This window comes from Ranitomeya imitator, chromosome 1 (genome assembly GCF_032444005.1).
Source record: "Ranitomeya imitator isolate aRanImi1 chromosome 1, aRanImi1.pri, whole genome shotgun sequence".
Lineage (NCBI taxonomy): Eukaryota > Metazoa > Chordata > Amphibia > Anura > Dendrobatidae > Ranitomeya > Ranitomeya imitator.
The window spans coordinates 279,038,695-279,057,509 of NC_091282.1; the positions used below are offsets into that span (position 1 = coordinate 279,038,695).

An 18,815-nucleotide genomic window follows, 5' to 3' on the forward strand; every position below is an offset into this window, starting at 1 on the left:
GATGTGCGGTGCTATGTGAAAATTTGCTTTTGTTGTACAGTTAGCTGCAGAAGTATATCGTCCGTGACCAAATCTTTTTAATTTGGACTCTGCATGCCATTATTTTTTATTTCGACTTTCCACTTTAGTTAAAGAGGTTGAACAAAAATATCATGTGAAACGTTTAGGAATTGCAACCATTTTTCTACAAAGCCTCCTCACTTCAGTGCTCAAAAGTAAAAGTACAAATTAACATTACTATAAATAAAATGTTCAGTTTTAATACTTTTCTAGACAGTGCTTTACAGACAGTGACTGCCTGAAGTCATGGACACTACCAGACACTGGGTTTCCTCATTTGTGATGCTTTATCAGGTCTTTACTGCAGCTGGCATCAGTTGTTCCTTGTTTGTGGGTCTTTCTGCCTTGAGTTTTGTCTTAAGCATGTGAAATGCATGCTCGATGAGGTTGAGATCTGGTGATTGACTCGGCCATTGCAGAATATTCCACTCCTTAGCCTTAAACTCCTGGGTTGCTTTTGCAGTGCTTTGTGTCGTTGTCCATCTGTACTGTGACAATTTGTCCAATCAACCACGCTGCATTTGGTTGAATCTAAGCAGAGTATAGCCCTATACACTTCAGAATTGATCCAGATGCTTCTGTCTTCAGTCGCATCATCAATAAATACTAGTACATTAGTGCCATTAGAAGCCATGCATGCCCATGACATCACACTGCTTCCACCATGTTGTACAGAGGATGTGGTCAGCTTGGGATCATGAGCCGTTCCAAGGCTTCTCTATACTTTCTTCTTCCCATCATTCTGGTACAGGTTGATCTTGTTGCTTTTATAGAACTGGGCTGGCTTAATTTCTAATTTTAAGGCTAATTACCGTATTTTTCGGACTATAAGACGCACTGGACCATAAGACGCACCCCAAATTTGGGGTGAAAATTGCAGAAAAAAAGATTTTTTATAAGATGGGGGTCCGTCTTATTGTCCGAATTTACAGTATCTTACCTGAGGGCTGGCGGTGGCAGAGCAGGGTCACAGGAGGCATGGTGTCAGCAGAGGTGGGGTGATGCGGTACGGCATGCACCTGAGCAGGGTCCCTTCCTGCTTAGGTGGGCGACGCCACGGCCTGGTGTCCATGGGGGGGGGTTGCAGCAGTGCTGTGGCGACGGCAGAGGTGCGGGGATAATGAGCGGTATGGCGTGAGCAGGCTCCCTTCCACAGGTGAGGTGATGCAGCAGCCCCGGGTTAATTACCGGTGGCGGCGGCCATCTTCCTGAGGCCGCACGTGCGCAGATGGAGTGCTCTGCTTCCCGGGGCTTCAGGAAAATGGCCGCGGGAGGCTGCGCGTGTGCAGATGGAGATCGCGGCGGCCATTTTCCTGAAGCCGAGATCTAAATCTGCAAACTTGGCTTCAGGTAAATGGCCGCCGCGATCTCCATCTGTGCACGCGCGGCCTCCCACGGCCATTTTCCTGAAGCCCCGGCAGCAGAGCACTCCATCTGCGCACGCGTGGCCTCAGGAAGATGGCCGCCGCCACTTATAAACCGGTAATTAACCCGGCTCTGCTGCTTACCGGGCTGCTGCATCACCTCACCTGTGGAAGGGACCCCGCTCACGCCATACCTCCTCCTCATCCCCGCACCTCTGCCGCCGCCACACCACTGACGGTAAGCCTGCATTATGACTATAAGACGCACCCCCCATTTCCCCCCCTTTTTTGGGGGGGGGGGGAAAGTGCGCCTTATAGTCGGGAAAATACGGTAATTGTTTGCACCTTGTGATGAAACCGCTGTATTTTCTCTCATGACGTCTTCTCGTTATGACCAATTTGTGTACTGAAACACCTACTTCTTGGAGAGTGTTCTTCACTTGGGCGGATGCTGTGAAGAGGTTTTTCTTCACTATAGAAAGGATTCTGTGATCATCCACCACTGTTGTCTTTCATTGATGTCTAGTCCTTTTTAAGCTCCCAAAGGCAACACTGTGCTCTTTTTTTTTTTTTTTTTTTTTTTTTGCAGTTAAGTACGGTATGTACCAAACTGTGGATTTGGCCACTCCTTATGTTTTTTTTTTTTTTTTCAGCCTGCTGATGGTCTGTTTCTCCTCTATTGATCTATTGAGAACTTCTTTGACCATATGTTGTGGGTTCACAGCAACAGCTTCCAAATGCAAATGCCACACCTGGAATCAGCTGTAGACATTTTACCTGCTTAACTGATGATGGATACACGAGGGAATAGCCCATTAAAGAGATTTTGAGATAATTGTCCCAATTACTTTTTGATCCCTTTTAAAAAGCCGCAGCTACATATTAAATAACTGTAAGTCATAAACCCTTACACTAGTTAGGATGTGAATACTATCAAATTAAAGGGGAGTGTCTGTACTTTAAGCCCGTATTGGTTATATAACTGTATCTTGATTGTTTTGGTAAACCGCTAAGATGCCAAAACTCGTCACTGTCCAAATGTTTTTGGACCTAAATGTATGTGCGCATGATATTTCAGTGCCAAGGATGCATTATGGTGATCTGTGCACTGGCAGTCTTACTTGGGCACAGTTTGGCGACTAGGGACCCGGTGCCACCCTGGCATTGGATTGCTCTTGACATGCTCTGTTTAATTTAAAAATAAAAATATTTGTCCCTTGAAGTTCCAGTTTTGCCTCCCCGCATTGTAACCTTGTAAGGCAGCTGTGATAAATATTGCAAGCTGCCCTAATGTACCGTATTTTCCAATGCCAATTAGTAATTGATAGTTATCTTTTTGGTCATAATCTTCATATTTGTATGTCCTTTATCTATTTTATAAATTGACACAAGTTTAGAGAAGCAGCTCTTCTCTTGGTTCTCAGGTTTCCCAAGGAAGCACCGATGTCCCCTAGTCCATATCTTTAGATATCCTGTTTTTTCCTTTTTTTTGTCTTTAGTGTTATTGACTGCTACTTAAATGCTTTTAATCCAAGCAAGGTTAGTCAGTACTATTACTTATACACCCACACAGCCTTTATGGTGTGATAAGTGAATGAACCTTGCCTTATACAAAACACTCGCAGAATGTACAGAATTAGCTCTTGGCTTTTTAGCAGAATATCTACGATGTTCTGACAGCCTTTTCTAATGGTTGGGCACCCTACCATCATTGTGGACATTAGACTGAAAGCAGCTTGTCTAGTACCGTTTATATGAACCTGCATTGATGATCTTTGCTTAGGTTCCATATTTTGGAAGACTTATTTAATGAACACGTACAAGCAATCCGACTTCAGACCGAGGCCACACTGAATTATCGGAATCTAAATCCATGTATGAGGAAAAGCCACGACTGTGTTCCCACCCAGCACTATAGTAGTTTTCCGCTATACATACAAGTACACATTTATATTTGCCCGTACTTTCATAATACTAATTATTTTTGTTTAGATCACGTTCAAGATCACCCAGAAAACCACCTCAGACTACAGAAAGAAGAAGGGAGGAAGACCGAGGTAGAGACTTCCCATGTTCTTATCGTGTTGGACACAACCCTGGAAACAGCAGGAAGCGCTCTCGATCACGGTACGAAAGCTCTAGCGAAAGCTACCCAGAAAACATATTTACGGTAATGGCTTGCATCCAAACAGATTGGCTATGCCACATGTTACATTCTAATGTTCAATAATGTTTAGGAGAGAAGAAATGGTAAAAAATTGGAATAGTAAATAGCCTTAAAGTGCTGTCGAAGTAAGAAGCCAAAAAATTGCACCCATTAAAGTGTATCTGTCATTGTGAAAGATGCTAATGCCTCTCGGTACACAGACCGCACCGCTGCAGACTGACTTCTTAGTTCTCGGGGTGCAGTCGCACAGTTGGCATATGTACAAGGAAAGCTATTGGCGTAAGTCCCATTTATCTGTGATGGCCAAATAGGGTTCTGGCGATCTCCATTGAGCCTGTCCATCAGCCTCCTCATAACATGGGAAAGTGTTTTTTTGTTTTGTTTGTTTGTTTATATATATTTTAGCGGAGGCTGATGTTCTGGTCACATGCGCCTCCACAAGCGGCCATTTTGTGGACAAGAGCGCTCTGCAGTCTGAGAGAGGTTGTACTAACAAGTACAGAAAGAGAACCTGTAGTACTGGTATACTAGCAATTGCCTCAAAACTATTACCGTATATACTCGAGTATAAGCCGAGATTTTCAGCCCAAATTTTTGGGCTGAAAGTGCCCCCCTCGGCTTATACTCGAGTCACGGTAGTGGCAGGGTCGGCGGGTGAGGGGCTGAGGGCGCTGGGGTATACTTACCTAGTCCCAGCGATCCTCGCGCTGTCCCTGCCGTCCCACGGGCTTCCGCGCTGCAGCTTCTTCCTCTCTTCAGCGGTCACGTGGGACCGCTCATTAGAGATATGAATAAGCGGCTCCACCTCCCATAGGGGCGGAGCCGCGTATTCATTTCTCTGTCAGCGGTGCCGGTGACCGCTGACAGAGAAAGAAGCTGCAGCGCGGAAGACAGGAGGGGACAGCGCGAGGATCGCCAGGACTAGGTGAGTATGTTATATTCACCTGTCCTCGTTCCAGCCGCCGATCCATCTTCCCGGCGTCTATCTGCGCTCTGACTGTTCAGGTCAGAGGGCGCGATGACGCACTAGTGTGCGCGGCGCCCTCTGCCTGATCAGTCAGTGCAGACAGACGCCGGGACCAGACGCTGGGAGCTGCAAGTAGCGAGGTGAGTATGGCTTTTTTTTTTTTTTATTGCAGCAGCAGCGGCCATCGCACAGATTAATGTGGGGCATCTATGGGCCACTATGAACACTGCAGAGCACTGTATTGGGGCATCTATGGGGCCACTATGAACACTGCAGAGCACTGTATTGGGGCATCTATGGGGCCAATATAAACACTGCAGAGCACTGTATTGGGGCATCTATGGGGCCAGTATAAACACTGCAGAGCACTGTATTGGGGCATCTATGGGGCCAGTATAAACACTGCAGAGCACTGTATTGGGGCATCTATGGGGCCAATATAAACAGTGCAGAGCACTGTATTGGGGCATCTATGGGCCACTATGAACACTGCAGAGCACTGTATTGGGGCATCTATGGGGCCACTATGAACACTGCAGAGCACTGTATTGGGGCATCTATGGGGTCACTATGAACACTGCAGAGCACTGTATTGGGGCATCTATGGGGCCAATATAAACACTGCAGAGCACTGTATTGGGGCATCTATGGGGCCAGTATAAACACTGCAGAGCACTGTATTGGGGCATCTATGGGGCCAGTATAAACACTGCAGAGCACTGTATTGGGGCATCTATGGGGCCAATATAAACAGTGCAGAGCACTGTATTGGGGCATCTATGGGGCCAATATAAACAGTGCAGAGCACTGTATTGGGGCATCTATGGGGCCACTATAAACACTGCAGAGCACTGTATTGGGGCATCTATGGGGCCAGTATAAACACTGCAGAGCACTGTATTGGGGCATCTATGGGGCCAGTATAAACACTGCAGAGCACTGTATTGGGGCATCTATGGGGCCAGTATAAACACTGCATTTCCACCCTAGGCTTATACTCGAGTCAATAAGTTTTCCCAGTTTTTTGTGGCAAAATTAGGGGGGTCGGCTTATACTCGGGTCGGCTTATACTCGAGTATATACGGTACATTTGATAAAGAATTACGTTTTCAATGTGCTGTGCATGAGGCTGAAATTCTTATTTTGTATAAATTGCCATGTTTGCTTTGCCATGTGAAATCCTCTTTACAGAAGAAAATGGTAAAAAATATTTGGTTACTGTTAGTAATTGATGACAGATCATCTTTAAAGTGATTGCTCGTGTGTTAATTTCACATACACAAAGCCAAAAAAAAATTAATAAAAAAATAAAAAGTCAGATCTACTGCCCCCTTCCCATTCCATCACCCATTAGTCTCAAGTGTTTGTGGACGTGGCTGCGGCGGTGACATCACACTGACATCACGTGGCTGCTGTGTACGCACACCGGGTTCTGCTTTCTGTTGTTGTCTATGTTGTCATCACTGTCAAGCTCACTGATTGGCTTCATCAACCACATGATGTCATTCCTGCATCTACAATTGAAACCAGAAGTTAACATACACTATACAGTTGTGGCCAAAAGTATTGACACCCCTGCAATTCTGTCCGATAATACTCAGTTTCTTCCTGAAAATGATTGCTTCTGATCGGTCGCGCCCAGGCGGCGCGACAAATCAGATCCCGCTTCGCTAATTGCTCGCGCCCAGCCGACGCGACCAATCAGCGACATTGGCGCGGGATTTAAATCCCGCTTCGCTGATTAATCGCGCCCAGCCGGTGCAACAAATCAAATCCCGCTTCGCTGATTGGTTGCGCCCAGCCGGCGCAACAAATCAAATCCCGCTTTGCTGATTGCTTGCCCCCAGCCAGCACGACTAATCAGCACATTGGCGCCAGATTTAAATCCCGCTTCGCTGATTGCTCGCGCCCAGGCGGCGCGGCCAATCAGCGACATTGCCACGGGATTTAAATCCTGCTTCGGTGATGGGGCGACATTGGCGCGGGATTTAAATCCCGCTTCGCTGATTGATCGCGCCCAGCCGGCGCGACCAATCAGCGACATTGGCGCGGGATCTAATGTTAAAAATAATAATAAAAAAAAAAAAATCATTATATACTCGCCTTCCAGATCCAGCCCAGGCCTTTCCCGCTCCTCGTGACGCTCCGGTGACCGGTCCATGCATTGCGGTCTCGCGAGATGACGTCGTAACTGGGCAATATACTACATGGGCTATGCTATATACTACGTGGGCTGTGCTATATACTACGTGGGCTGTGCTATATACTACGTGGGCTGTGCTATATACTACGTGGGCTGTGCTATATACTACGTGGGCTGTGCTATATACTACGTGGGCTGTGCTATATACTACGTGGGCTGTGCTATATACTACGTGGGCTGTGCTATATACTACGTGGGCTGTGCTATATACTACGTGGGCTGTGCTATATACTACGTGGGCTGTGCTATATACTACGTGGGCTGTGCTATATACTACGTGGGCTGTGCTATATACTACGTGGGCTGTGCTATATACTACGTGGGCTGTGCTATATACTACGTGGGCTGTGCTATATACTACGTGGGCTGTGCTATATTTCTCTGCTGTATCTGTGCATCATGAATCGTGGTATGTGTTAAAGAGGGGGGCCCACTGAGACTCTTTCGCCCGGGGCCCTCAAAAGCCTGGAGCCGGCCCTGGTTTCACTGATTGTTTGCGACCGGGCGTGACCAATCAGCGATAGTCGCTGTCTGCCCGCAAATTAGCGCGGACTTTGAACCACGCTTCGCTAATTGGTCGCGGCCGGCCGATTCCTGTGTATAAGTTGCATTATTCTGAAAACTTCATAAATAAACTACATACATACTCTAGAATACCCGATGCGTTAGAATCGGGCCACCATCTAGTCTATTTATATAATTGCCTTAAATTGTCTGTCATCCACTTCCGTCTGGACGTCCTCGAATCTCACAATCCACCGCGCCGCACTAGAAGTACGTCGACCGCCATATTGGAATACTCAAGTGATGGGTATTCCAATATTGCACCCACTGGTGGTACCAGGCCCTTGCGCAGTACCACCAGCAGGTCATCGCCGGACCTTCCGGGTCGGCGAGGGAGGGAGAGCGGCAGCAGTCCATCATACTCACCTGCTCCCAGCATGTCCCTGCTTCTTCCTGTGTTCAGCGGTATGTTGTGACCGCTGGACAGAGGAAGAAACTGCGGGCTCCCGGAGACCATCTGTCAGTGAGAAGCTGCCAGGGACCGCGCCGGGAGAAGGTGAGTATAATGGGGGAGGGTGAGCATTCTGATATTCACCTGTCCCCGTTCCACCGCAGCGTGCTGCTCCGTCTTCTGCGTCCTTTGGCTGTGATGTTCAGGTCACGATGACGTGTTTAGTGTGCGCGCCGCCCTCTGCCTGAACAGTCACTGCAGAGGACGTGGAAGACGGAACGGTGCTCAGGACAAGTATGTCACTTTTTTTTTTATCCCAGAATATGGGGCAAATGTTTCTATGGAGCATCTTATGGGGCCATAATCAGCCATTATGCAGCACTATATGGGGCACATTTTCTATACAGCATCTTATGGGGCCATAATCAACCTATTATGCAGCATTATATGGGGCTTGGGGACGAGAGAATATATGCCGCAAAGCCTGCCCGCATCGGGACGTCACCACCCTCCCGATGCAATAGCATCGGGCCTCCATCTAACATAGTAACATAGTTAGTAAGGCCGAAAAAAGACATTTGTCCATCCAGTTCAGCCTATATTCCATCATAATAAATACCCAGATCTACGTCCTTCTACAGAACCTAATAATTGTATGATATAATATTGTTCTGCTCCAGGAAGACATCCAGGCCTCTCTTGAACCCCTCGACTGAGTTCGCCATCACCACCTCCTCAGGCAAGCAATTCCAGATTCTCACTGCCCTAACAGTAAAGAATCCTCTTCTATGTTGGTGGAAAAACCTTCTCTCCTCCAGACGCAAAGAATGCCCCCTTGTGCCCGTCACCTTCCTTGGTATAAACAGATCCTCAGCGAGATATTTGTATTGTCCCCTTATATACTTATACATGGTTATTAGATCGCCCCTCAGTCGTCTTTTTTCTAGACTAAAAGATCTAGTTAATTAATCTAGTTAATAATCTAGTTATTAATATTTGTCAAATGCCTGAAAGAGAGAGAATGTTGTAAGGCTAGGTTCATATTGCGTTAGGGCAGTCCGTTAAGCGCCTAGAGCTAGCGGATTGCACTAACGCAATGTTTATTTTGGGGCCGCGTTCGCCCTCCTCGCTTGCGCAGATCCCCTAAAGGCATAGTAATCTTAAGGTACCGTCACACTGAACGATATCGCTAGCGATCCGTGACGTTGCAGCGTCCTGGCTAGCGATATCGTTCAGTTTGACAGGCAGCAGCGATCAGGATCCTGCTGTGCCATCGTTGGTCGGTGCAGAAAGTCCAGAACTTTATTTCGGCGCTGGACTCCCTGCAGACATCGCTGAATCAGCGTGTGTGACGCCGATTCAGCTATGTCTTCACTGGTAACCATGGTAAACATCGGGTTACTAAGCGCAGGGCCGCGCTTAGTAACCCGATGTTTACCCTGGTTACCAGTGTAAACGTAAAAAAAAAACAAAGACTACATACTTACCTTCCGCTGTCTGTCCCCCGGCGCTGTGCTTCTCTGCACTGTGAGCGCCAGCCAGCCGGAAAGCAGAGCGGTGACGTCACCGCTGTGCTTTCCGGCTGGCGCTCAGTCAGTGCAGAGAAGCAGAGCGCCGGAGGACAGCCAGCGGAAGGTAAGTATGTAGTGTTTGTTTGTTTTTATGTTTACGCTGGTAACCAGGGTAAACATCAGGTTACTAAGCGTGGCCCTGCGCTTAGTAACCCGATGTTTACCCTGGTTACCAGGGGACCGGCATCGTTGGTCGCTGGAGAGCTGTCTGTGTGACAGCTCTCCAGCGACCAAACAGCGACGCTGCAGCGATCGGGATCGTTGTCTGGATATCTGCAGCGTCGCTTAATGTGATGGTACCTTTAGTGTATGTGCACACATTGCAGATTTCGTGCAGATCTGGAGCTTTTTTTTCCATGCAGAAACACTGCAGATCCGCAAGTGATTTACAGTACAATGTAAATCAATAGCAAAAAAAAAATGCTGTGCTAATCGTGCGGAAAAAATCTGCACAGAAATCACAGCAGATTCAAAAAAGGACCATGTCAATTATCTTTGCAGATCTGCTGCGTTTCTGCACCCATTCCATAATAGAAATCTGCAGGAGTAAAAAAAGGAAGAAATCCGCACAAAAATCTGCAACGTGTGCACATACCAAAAAAAGGTGCAGATTCTGAACTGCATTTTCTGCCAAGAAGGGCAGAATCTGCACAGAAAATTCCACAGTCAAATCTGCAACGTGTGCACATAGCCTTAAACAATTCTGGACTGCCCATATGATGTCATGTGTTTGGAAGCTTCTAACAGTTTTTTCTTTTTTTTGTGTGCAAAATCTGAGTTAGATATACACCTGTAGATGTATTCTAATGCACACCTGAAGCACACTGGTTCTTTGTGTAGCATCATGGGAAAGTCTCAAGAAATCAGCCAAGATACAACGAACAGCTTTGTGGATTTGCACAAGTCTGGCTCATCCTTGGGTACAATTTCAAGATACCTGAAGATGCCTCATTCATCTGTACAAGAAAGTATATCCAAGTACAAACAAGATGTGAATGTCCAGCCATGATAACGCTCAGGAAGGAGACTGGTTCTGTGTCCCAGAGATGAACGTGCTTTGGTCCGACGTGCATATCAACCCAATGACAAAAGCAAAAGACTTTGTAAAGATGATGGCGGAAGCTGGTAAGATTGTGTCAATATCCACAGTGAAACGAGTATTGTATCAACATGAGCTGAAAGGCCACTCTGCCAGGAAGAAGCCATTACTCCAAAACAAACATAATAAAGCCATATTAATGTTTGCAATTGCACACAGGAACGACAACCTTAATTTTTGGAGATATGTCCTGTGGCCTGATGAAACTAAAATTGTACTTTTTGGGCATAACGACCATCGTTACCTTTGGAGGAAAAAGGGAGAAACTCAGAAGCCTAAGAACACCATCCCAACTGTCAAACACGGGGGTGGCAGCATCATGTTGTGGGGTTGTTTTGCTGCAGGAGGGGCTGGCGCACTTCACAAAATAGATGGCATCATGAGAAAAGATTATGTGGCAATACGAAAGCAACTTCTTAAGACATCAACCAAGAAGTTAAAGCTTGGTTGGAAAGACCCAAAGCATACTGCCAAAATGGTAACAAAGTGGCTTAGGGATAACAAAGTCAATGTTTTAGAGTGGCTATCACAAAGCCCTGATCTCAATCCTATTGAAAATGTGTGGGCAAAGCTGAAAAGGCAGGTGCGAGCAAGGCGACTAACAACCCTGGTTCAGTTTTGTCAGGAGGAATGGGCCCAATTCTGACCAACTATTGTGAGAAGCTTGTGGAGGGAGATCCCAAACGTTTGACCCAAGACATTCAGTTTAAGGGCAATGATACCAAACACTAATGAAATGTATGTAAACTTCTGACTTTGCAGTAAGTAAAGTAATAATGTTCCAAGGCATTTCTCTCTCATTATTCTGGCATTTGGCAAATGTTAATTATGGTAATCCTAATTGACCTCAAACGGGAAAGGTTTATTCTGAAGTCATGAGAAGAACATGCATATGTGTCTTTTTCTGTAGGGCATGTAAACTTCTGGTTTCAACTGTACATCAGCCCAGCCCAGGTGCCGCAGTGGAGAGTTGGCACTGGGACGGCGGGGGCGGCTACTCCTGACTCTACATTCACAGGATGCGCTTTGCTCAAAAACTTTGTGCAGACCATCCCTTTAAGTAGTTATCTTTGTTTTGGTGATACAATAGAATAACCACTCCGTGAGAATTTACCCCTTTAATTTTTTCATCTTGTTGAAGAGATCCATTTTCTCAGACTATGGGATGCCCTCCCGGCTGTGACTGTAGTGCCTTTGTCATTGCTTGGTCTTCTCCAGGATGAGATGTTATGATATTTAGGCTCACTGTTATTTCTATGGTGCACTATTGGGTGGACGACAATAAGTGTTTTGTTTGGGTTTTTTTTATACATTTTATTTTCCATTAATATGGCAGTCGGGGAAGAGACAAGTCGTCGTTGTGCAGTTTTATATAGTTATGTTTTTGTCATTATCTGAGAGCATCAGCCACAGATGTGATAATGAATATTGTCTCCAGACCTGGCGATCTTGCTGTGCTTTGTAGTACTTTTCCACAGCTTCGGAGCTGGTAATGTTCTTGCAGACACAGCGCGAGACTGAAGGAGCTTTGTGTCTTTTTACAATGCACGTTCCTTTTTCCTTCGGCACTTGAGTGTTGTCCAGACTCCTGGCGCTTCTGTGTACTCTAACTCTGCGCTGCTGAAGGCGATACATCTGAGCATGCGAGTTATGTAAATGCACAGGTAGGCATCGCCCGCTGAGTGCTTTCATGGAATTAGGCATCCTCGGGCTTCTCAGGCGCAGATCTCCATCCATTACAGAGTGATGAGAATTAGCAGATACATGCAGGGTATTGTGACATGGAATAATGATGTAGGAAGGCTCTAGCATTACTAAGCCATGAAATACTCTGGATTAATGGAAGGCTATACACTATATAATGCTCGAGGCTTACTAAGCCGGTAGAAACAAGTGCTGGACAATCAGAAGATGGATTAAATAAATTTTGCTGTCATTTTCTATGGTATTTTAAGTATTGCTGGTTACAAACAGACTGCAGATGTACATGTAGAGCTTTGATGTCACTTCGCCCCTTGTTATCTTGACTCCTGCGGCTTCCGGGCACCACTAACACTAAAGAAAACTGTTATTGTAATTTTTATTTTATAAATTAATACACATCAAAATAAGCAACTGTATCAATGTAGATTGGCTGATGAAGAGTACGGGGAAATGCGTGCTTTTGAGGAGATTCGGACAGCCTCGGTCATGTCACGCAGCATGGATGCCTTTTAGATTATGACGATAAATGCAGTGGTTGGGGAAGCTAGGTTTGATGAAGAAGCACTCTCATCAAAGTGTTTATCTTAAAGGGAACCATGTTTTTCCCCATATGAGGTAAGACCAGAACCTGTAAGCTCTGATATACAGCATTCTAATATGCTCTATACATGCTACCTGAATCCTGCAAGACAAGAAAAAGACCTTTTATTATACTCGCCTACTGGGTAGTCTGGTCCGATGGGTGTCCTCCTCTCTTCTTGTATTCGCCATCCTCCTTCCCTTTTTTGTGTGGATAACGCATCCTATGTCATTCACAGTGTCCAGCATAGAGCTCCTGCGCAGGCGTACTGCTCTCTGCACTGTTCAGGGCAGAACAAAGTACTGCAGTGAGCGTGCGCCGGGGCTCTTTGGCCTTTTCCTGTGTATGTGCACTGCAGTACTTTGCTCAGCCCTCAACAGGGCAGAGAAGTGCGCCTGCACAGGAGCGCGATGCCGGGCACAGGTTCCTTTTTCTATATTGCTATCCTCATATAGCATATGTATTTACAGTTGCTCATTTTGCCTTTCTACCCAGCTAATCCTTCTCTTTTCCCTGCTCTATATGGAAACAGGAACACTTTATTCTGCAGAAATTATTCCCCTCTTCAACTCCTGACCCAGCTTCTCTGCTCCTTGTCATTGACTTTTGCAGTGACCCATGACTCATATAGGGTAAATTGACCTCCTGTTTCTACATAGTTTAGGATTCAGCTAGTCAGTTTTGTGCTGTCATAGACCTAATGAAAAATAGAAGAATTAACTGGGTAGAAGGGCAAAATGAGCAATTGAAAGTACACAGTGCTGTATAATGATTGCTATATATTAAGGGGCTAACCATTTTGATTGGAGTGTTTGTCACATAATAGTGTATGGCATCAGATTATTGAAATCACCAGGAACCATTTTTTGTATGGCGTGCTGATCAAAGTGAAAGTCCTATACTACAGACTGTTCTAGGATTAGCACACTGCGTTGTTGGGCCACTGTCTGCATTTGCTGTGGTCATGTTGGCTATTGTGTTTGTAACCCATCTGATTGCTTTTTCTTACATTAAATTTGGACACCTGCAGCATGTTGTGCATACTGCTAGCCATGGTGCCACACAGTGCTCCTTCATGCATTGGCTCATTGGTACATGTCTTATCATTCACTTATTTTACTTATTTGGGTATTACACATCTTGCCAGCCTGGTAACAAACTGGTTATCCTACGGATAAAGGTTACATAGTGCGGGTGATAAAATACCTGTCTAATCACATTATACAAGGGGAAAGGGTATAGGTACTTCTATAATGCATGAGCCTCTCTGCCGTAAAAGAGATCAGCCCCCGACCCCAGGTGTTGTTTGATTGATTCGGTAATCAGAACCAGAATCTTACTCGTATACTGGCTTGTCATCTTCGAACATGGGCTGACGGTGGCCGAGGTCCTGCCCCACATGCAGCTGGCCAGTGGCTACAGGTTAAACCTTTTAACCCCTTTCTGACATCAGATGTAATAATCCGTCCATGTGACCTGGGCCTAATTGACCAGGGATGGATTATTACGTCTGCCCAATCACCCGCACACACGTGTGGCGTGCGGATGATCGCTGCCACTAAGTGCCAGGCTCGGTTACGCTCCACTTCCGACACTTTAACCTCCGAAATGCTGCGATCGAACAAGATCACAGCATTCCATGAGTGGGCTGATAGTCCCTCTGGATCGGAGACCCCGCGGTGTGACGCAGGGTCTTGATTGTTGCCATGGTGACTCGATGTGTTCATGACGACATCTGGGTCACCAGAGCTAGGAAACTTGCTGATTTTGTACATGTAAATCATGCCCAGTAAAAAAAAAAGTTTTAAAAATTAAATAATTGTAAATTTTAAAAAAAATCAAAAATCAAGATAATGTATCTATGAATAAATATTTGAATGAAAAAATATAAACCATAAAAGTAAACATATTTGGTATTGCCACGTCCGCAACGACCTAGCCTATAAAACTGTCCCACTAGTTAACTCCTTTAGTAAACACGATAAAAAACGGAATAAAAACAAAGCAATACGCCATGCTTTATCATACCACCGAACAAAAAGGGGCATAAAACGCAATTGGAAAGACAGATATAAATAAACATGGTACTGCTGAAAACGTCATCTTCTCCCACAAAAAACAAGCTCCTATACAGCTCCGTCACCAAAAAAATAGGTATAGCTCTCAGATTAAAGCGATGCAAAAATAATTTTGTCTGCAAGTTTGTGTAAAAGCGCCAAAACATAAAAAAAACGATATAAATGGGGTATCTTTATAATTGTACTGACCCGAAGAATATAGCTGCCTTATCAAGTTTACCACATCATAAGCCCAAAAATGATAACAAAACAGTCAACTCGTCTGGGCAATAAAAAGTGTCTTTTAATGTGTGACAGCAGCCAAACATAAAAACCCGATGTAAATCTGGTATCGCTGTCATCACACCGACCCGAAGAATAAAGTCGCCTTATACTGCACGAGGAACAGCGTAAAAAATAACACCAATTCTTAATCTGCTGTCGATTTTTTTTCTTTCTGCCTCCCAAAGATCGCAGTAAGGCTCAGCGCACATTTATCCTGCACTCTGTGCTGAGCGCTTGCATCGGGGTTTCCGTGTAAATCTCTGAAATACGTGATTCAGACGGAACCTCTGGCCAAAGTTTCCCTATAATGAGGCAGATGGAGGCACTGTGGACGCCGTCTGAGCTGTGATCCAGCGGTGTCCGTCTTTTTACGCGAGCATAAAAGTGTCTTCGGCCACAGTTTTATGCACTTATGGAAAAAAAAGGACACCGCTGAACCGAGGCCAGACGAAGTAACTCTGCTGCCTCATTACAGTGAATGGATACCTCGGGGGTTTCTTCTGAATCACGTCACTCAGATTTAGATGGAAACCCCAAAGTAAGTGCTCAGCGTAGAGCGCTGGATAACTGTGATCCAAAGCATTATATAAAATCTTCCCAATAAAAGCTTCAAATCAATCCACAAAAAAGGCAAGCCCCACTCAGGTTTGTCATCTGTTAATGGAAATATAGGTGGCTTCCACATTACTGATGGTACAAAGGCTGTGGAAAAGCTAAATGGCTGCTTACCCGCCAAAACACATTCTGCGCTCTCAAATCCAAATGCCCCCTCCCTTCTGAGTCCCACAGCAATGAGAGCCCTCCTAACTTACGGGTGCTTACCTTCAGAAGCACGGACTGGGTATAATGTACTGGTGACTGCAATGTACTGGTCACTACTGCATACTGGTTACTACATCGGCAGTTTGCAATTTTCACTGTGCAACATTCATTGCTGCTTGTTTCTGGAAAATACCCATGGAGTCAAGAGTCACCTGTAGATAAATTCCCCAAGGGGAATAGTTTTCAAAATGGAGTCACTTGAGGGGGGATTCTGCTCTTCTAGCAATTAGGGGCTCTATATATGGAGGCCGCAAACTGTTTAGGAAAATCTTCGAGTCTCTCCGTATTGCCACATTCAGTAGAAATTGTGGGACAAATTTTGGTGCCATTATTACCCACTTCTTTTGTGAAAATGTAAAATCTGAGGATAAAATGGTAAAAATGTAGTTATTTTCTCTCCACTGCTCAATGGTCAATATGATCACTGCACCCCTAGATGAATTCATTCAGAGGTGTAGTTCATAAAATGGGGTCACTTATGGGGGTTCTGCTGTTCTGGCTCCTCATGTGCTCTCCCAGTGGGTCACGGTTCCTACAAACCATAATAGTAAAATCTGGCGTCCTTGCCTTCTGAGCGCTTCACTGTGCCTGAAAAATATTTCACGATTACATGTAGGTTATTAGTGCACTCAGGAAAAAATGGACTTCACTTTGTTGTAAAAAAAGAAAAAAAAAATCCTATTAATCCTATTAAAAACTTGTGGCTAAAACATTTTAGTGGTAAAAAATTAATTTATTCTTTTCGGTGTACTCAGGAGAAGTTATACTACAAGTTGTATTGTGCAATTTCTGTATTTCTAATTTTTCCGTATGAAAATTCAATATTTTGTGCTAAAAACATTTGTGGGGAAAATGTGTTTTTTTTTTTTTTTTTTTTTTTAATTTTTTTTATTTTTATGGCTCAACATTATAAACTTCTTTGATGCACGTGAGGGTTCAATGTGCTCACCACACTTCTAGATCAGTTCCCTGAGGGGTCTAGTTTCCAAAATGGTGTCACTTGTGGGAGATTTTCATTGTTAGGGTACATCAGGGGCTCTCCAAACACAACATAACATCTGCCAATTGTTCCAGCAAATTTTGCATTCAAAAAGTTAAATGGCGCTCTTTCCATGGGGGTATCTGTATGGGTAGTAGTTTTGTACTGGATTCTTGAGTGGATGGGTAGCCAGTGTAATGACTGGCACAAGGTAGAGGCATCGGTGTAACGTTTGGTGAGGAATATGATCCTGGCAGCAGCATTCAGGACAGATTGGAGCGGGAGAGTTTGGTAAGAGGGAGGTCAATTAGTAGAGAGTTACAATAGTCCAGACGAGAATGAATAAGTGAAACAGGAGTTTTTGCAGAGTCGATTGTGGTTTTGAGCACCTTTAGGGGGTGCAGTTTTTAGAATGGTGTCACTTTTGGGTATTTTCTATTATATAGACCCCTCAAAATGACTTCAAATGTGATGTAGTCTTTTTTTTTATTTTTTAAAATGGTTTTGTAAATTTTGCTGGAAAATTTCCAGCAAAAATTTCCGTCTTTTCACAAATAAGCGCAGGTCATATCAAAGAAATCTTATAAATAAATATGTCACAAAAAACAGTCTCCAAATCACCGGGATCCGTTGAAGTGTTCCAGAGTTCCTACCTCCTAAAGTGACTGGTCAGAATTGTAGACCACCCTCGGGAGTCAAGGGGTTAAAAAGAGTGCAGCCATTGGCCAACCACAGGTAGCTGAAGTTTCAACCACAGTGACTGCCACATTGTGGTTTTTGTTACCTTATTTGCCTGCCTGTGCTGGGCCAAAGGCTGCTGATCTGTGCCAGACAAACATAACACCAATGTCTGCTTTCTCTATAGGCCGTGCATCCACCACAAGCGGTCTTATAAGCCTTCTATACATTGCCGTACAGTATCATTTCCGTTTGCTGCCCTTAATTTCAGCAGCCCTGCAGATATCATAAGAAAGATTGTTTCTGCTGGAGTGCGCTTGTGAGTTTAGCGAACAATTAAGATACATTGTGAGAAGCTCTTATTTGCGCCCTTCTTGCTCCTGCAATGATTCACCATTACACTGTGTAATAAGTGTGACAAATTAGAGCAATTTAGCTCACAGATATTCTTATGTTCTCGGAGGGTCATTTGTGAAGTCGGCTCTTAACATTTGTCCATTTGAATGATGGTGCCGTTCACATTATTGGAATATGTGGCTTCTGTACATTTAGCTATTAGTGCCCAATCTCTAATTTGTAGTTTTCCACATTCCAGACTGTACATAGAGTTTTGCTGTTAATATTTGGTTTTTGATGGGTTTAGGATTGCATAACTCTCCTCAGGTACAGTTAAAACTAGTAGTTTGCATACACTATAATAAGACACATATGCATGTTTTTCTCAATATCTGAAATCAGATACTGCCTATGAATCCCAGCCCCGCACTGTGCGTAATGCATAACACACTGCGGGGCTGGGATTCCCAAGGTGAGTAGCCGCGCAGTCTGCAAGACTGCATGTGAGGTCAGATGGCCAGAGCTCACTGCGCCTGCACCAGCCAGTACTAAACAGTGCAGGCGCCGGATTTTATGGGAAAACAGCGCCGAGGGGGCGGCGCCCCTGAAGATTTGAGTGACGGCAGTGTGGCATTTCCAGCAGGGGGGTTAAGACCTGCCTCCCTGTCTAAAGACAGGTATTTTGGCGAAGTTATAAAACGCTTTATTTTGGGAATAAATGCACCAAAAACTAGAAAAAGAGCCACCTTGTTAGAATGCAGCATTACTGCTGCACAAGGTGGCTCTTTTATTTTATAACGGCTGGAGTGGGTGACAGTGGCCCTTTAAACAATTCTGGACTGTCCATATGATGTCATGTGTTTGGAAGCTTCTGAGATTTTTTGGCAACATCTGAGTTAATTGGAGATACACCTGTGGAGGTATTTTAATGCACACCTGAAACACACTGTTTCTTTGTGTAGCATAATGGGAAAGTCTAAAGAAATCA

General features: G+C 44.8%; 1 protein-coding gene across 5 annotated transcripts in view; it reads left to right on the plus strand.

Moving 5' to 3' along the window:
• SFSWAP (splicing factor SWAP) overlaps positions 1-18,815 on the plus strand; it is a 192,660-nt gene that overhangs the window by 124,474 nt on the left and 49,371 nt on the right. For all 5 annotated transcript variants that reach the window (XM_069756058.1, XM_069756061.1, XM_069756059.1 and 2 more), the window contains one exon: positions 3,417-3,551. In XM_069756058.1, coding sequence (XP_069612159.1) covers positions 3,417-3,551 — 135 coding nt within the window. The remainder of the gene's footprint in view (positions 1-3,416; positions 3,552-18,815) is intronic.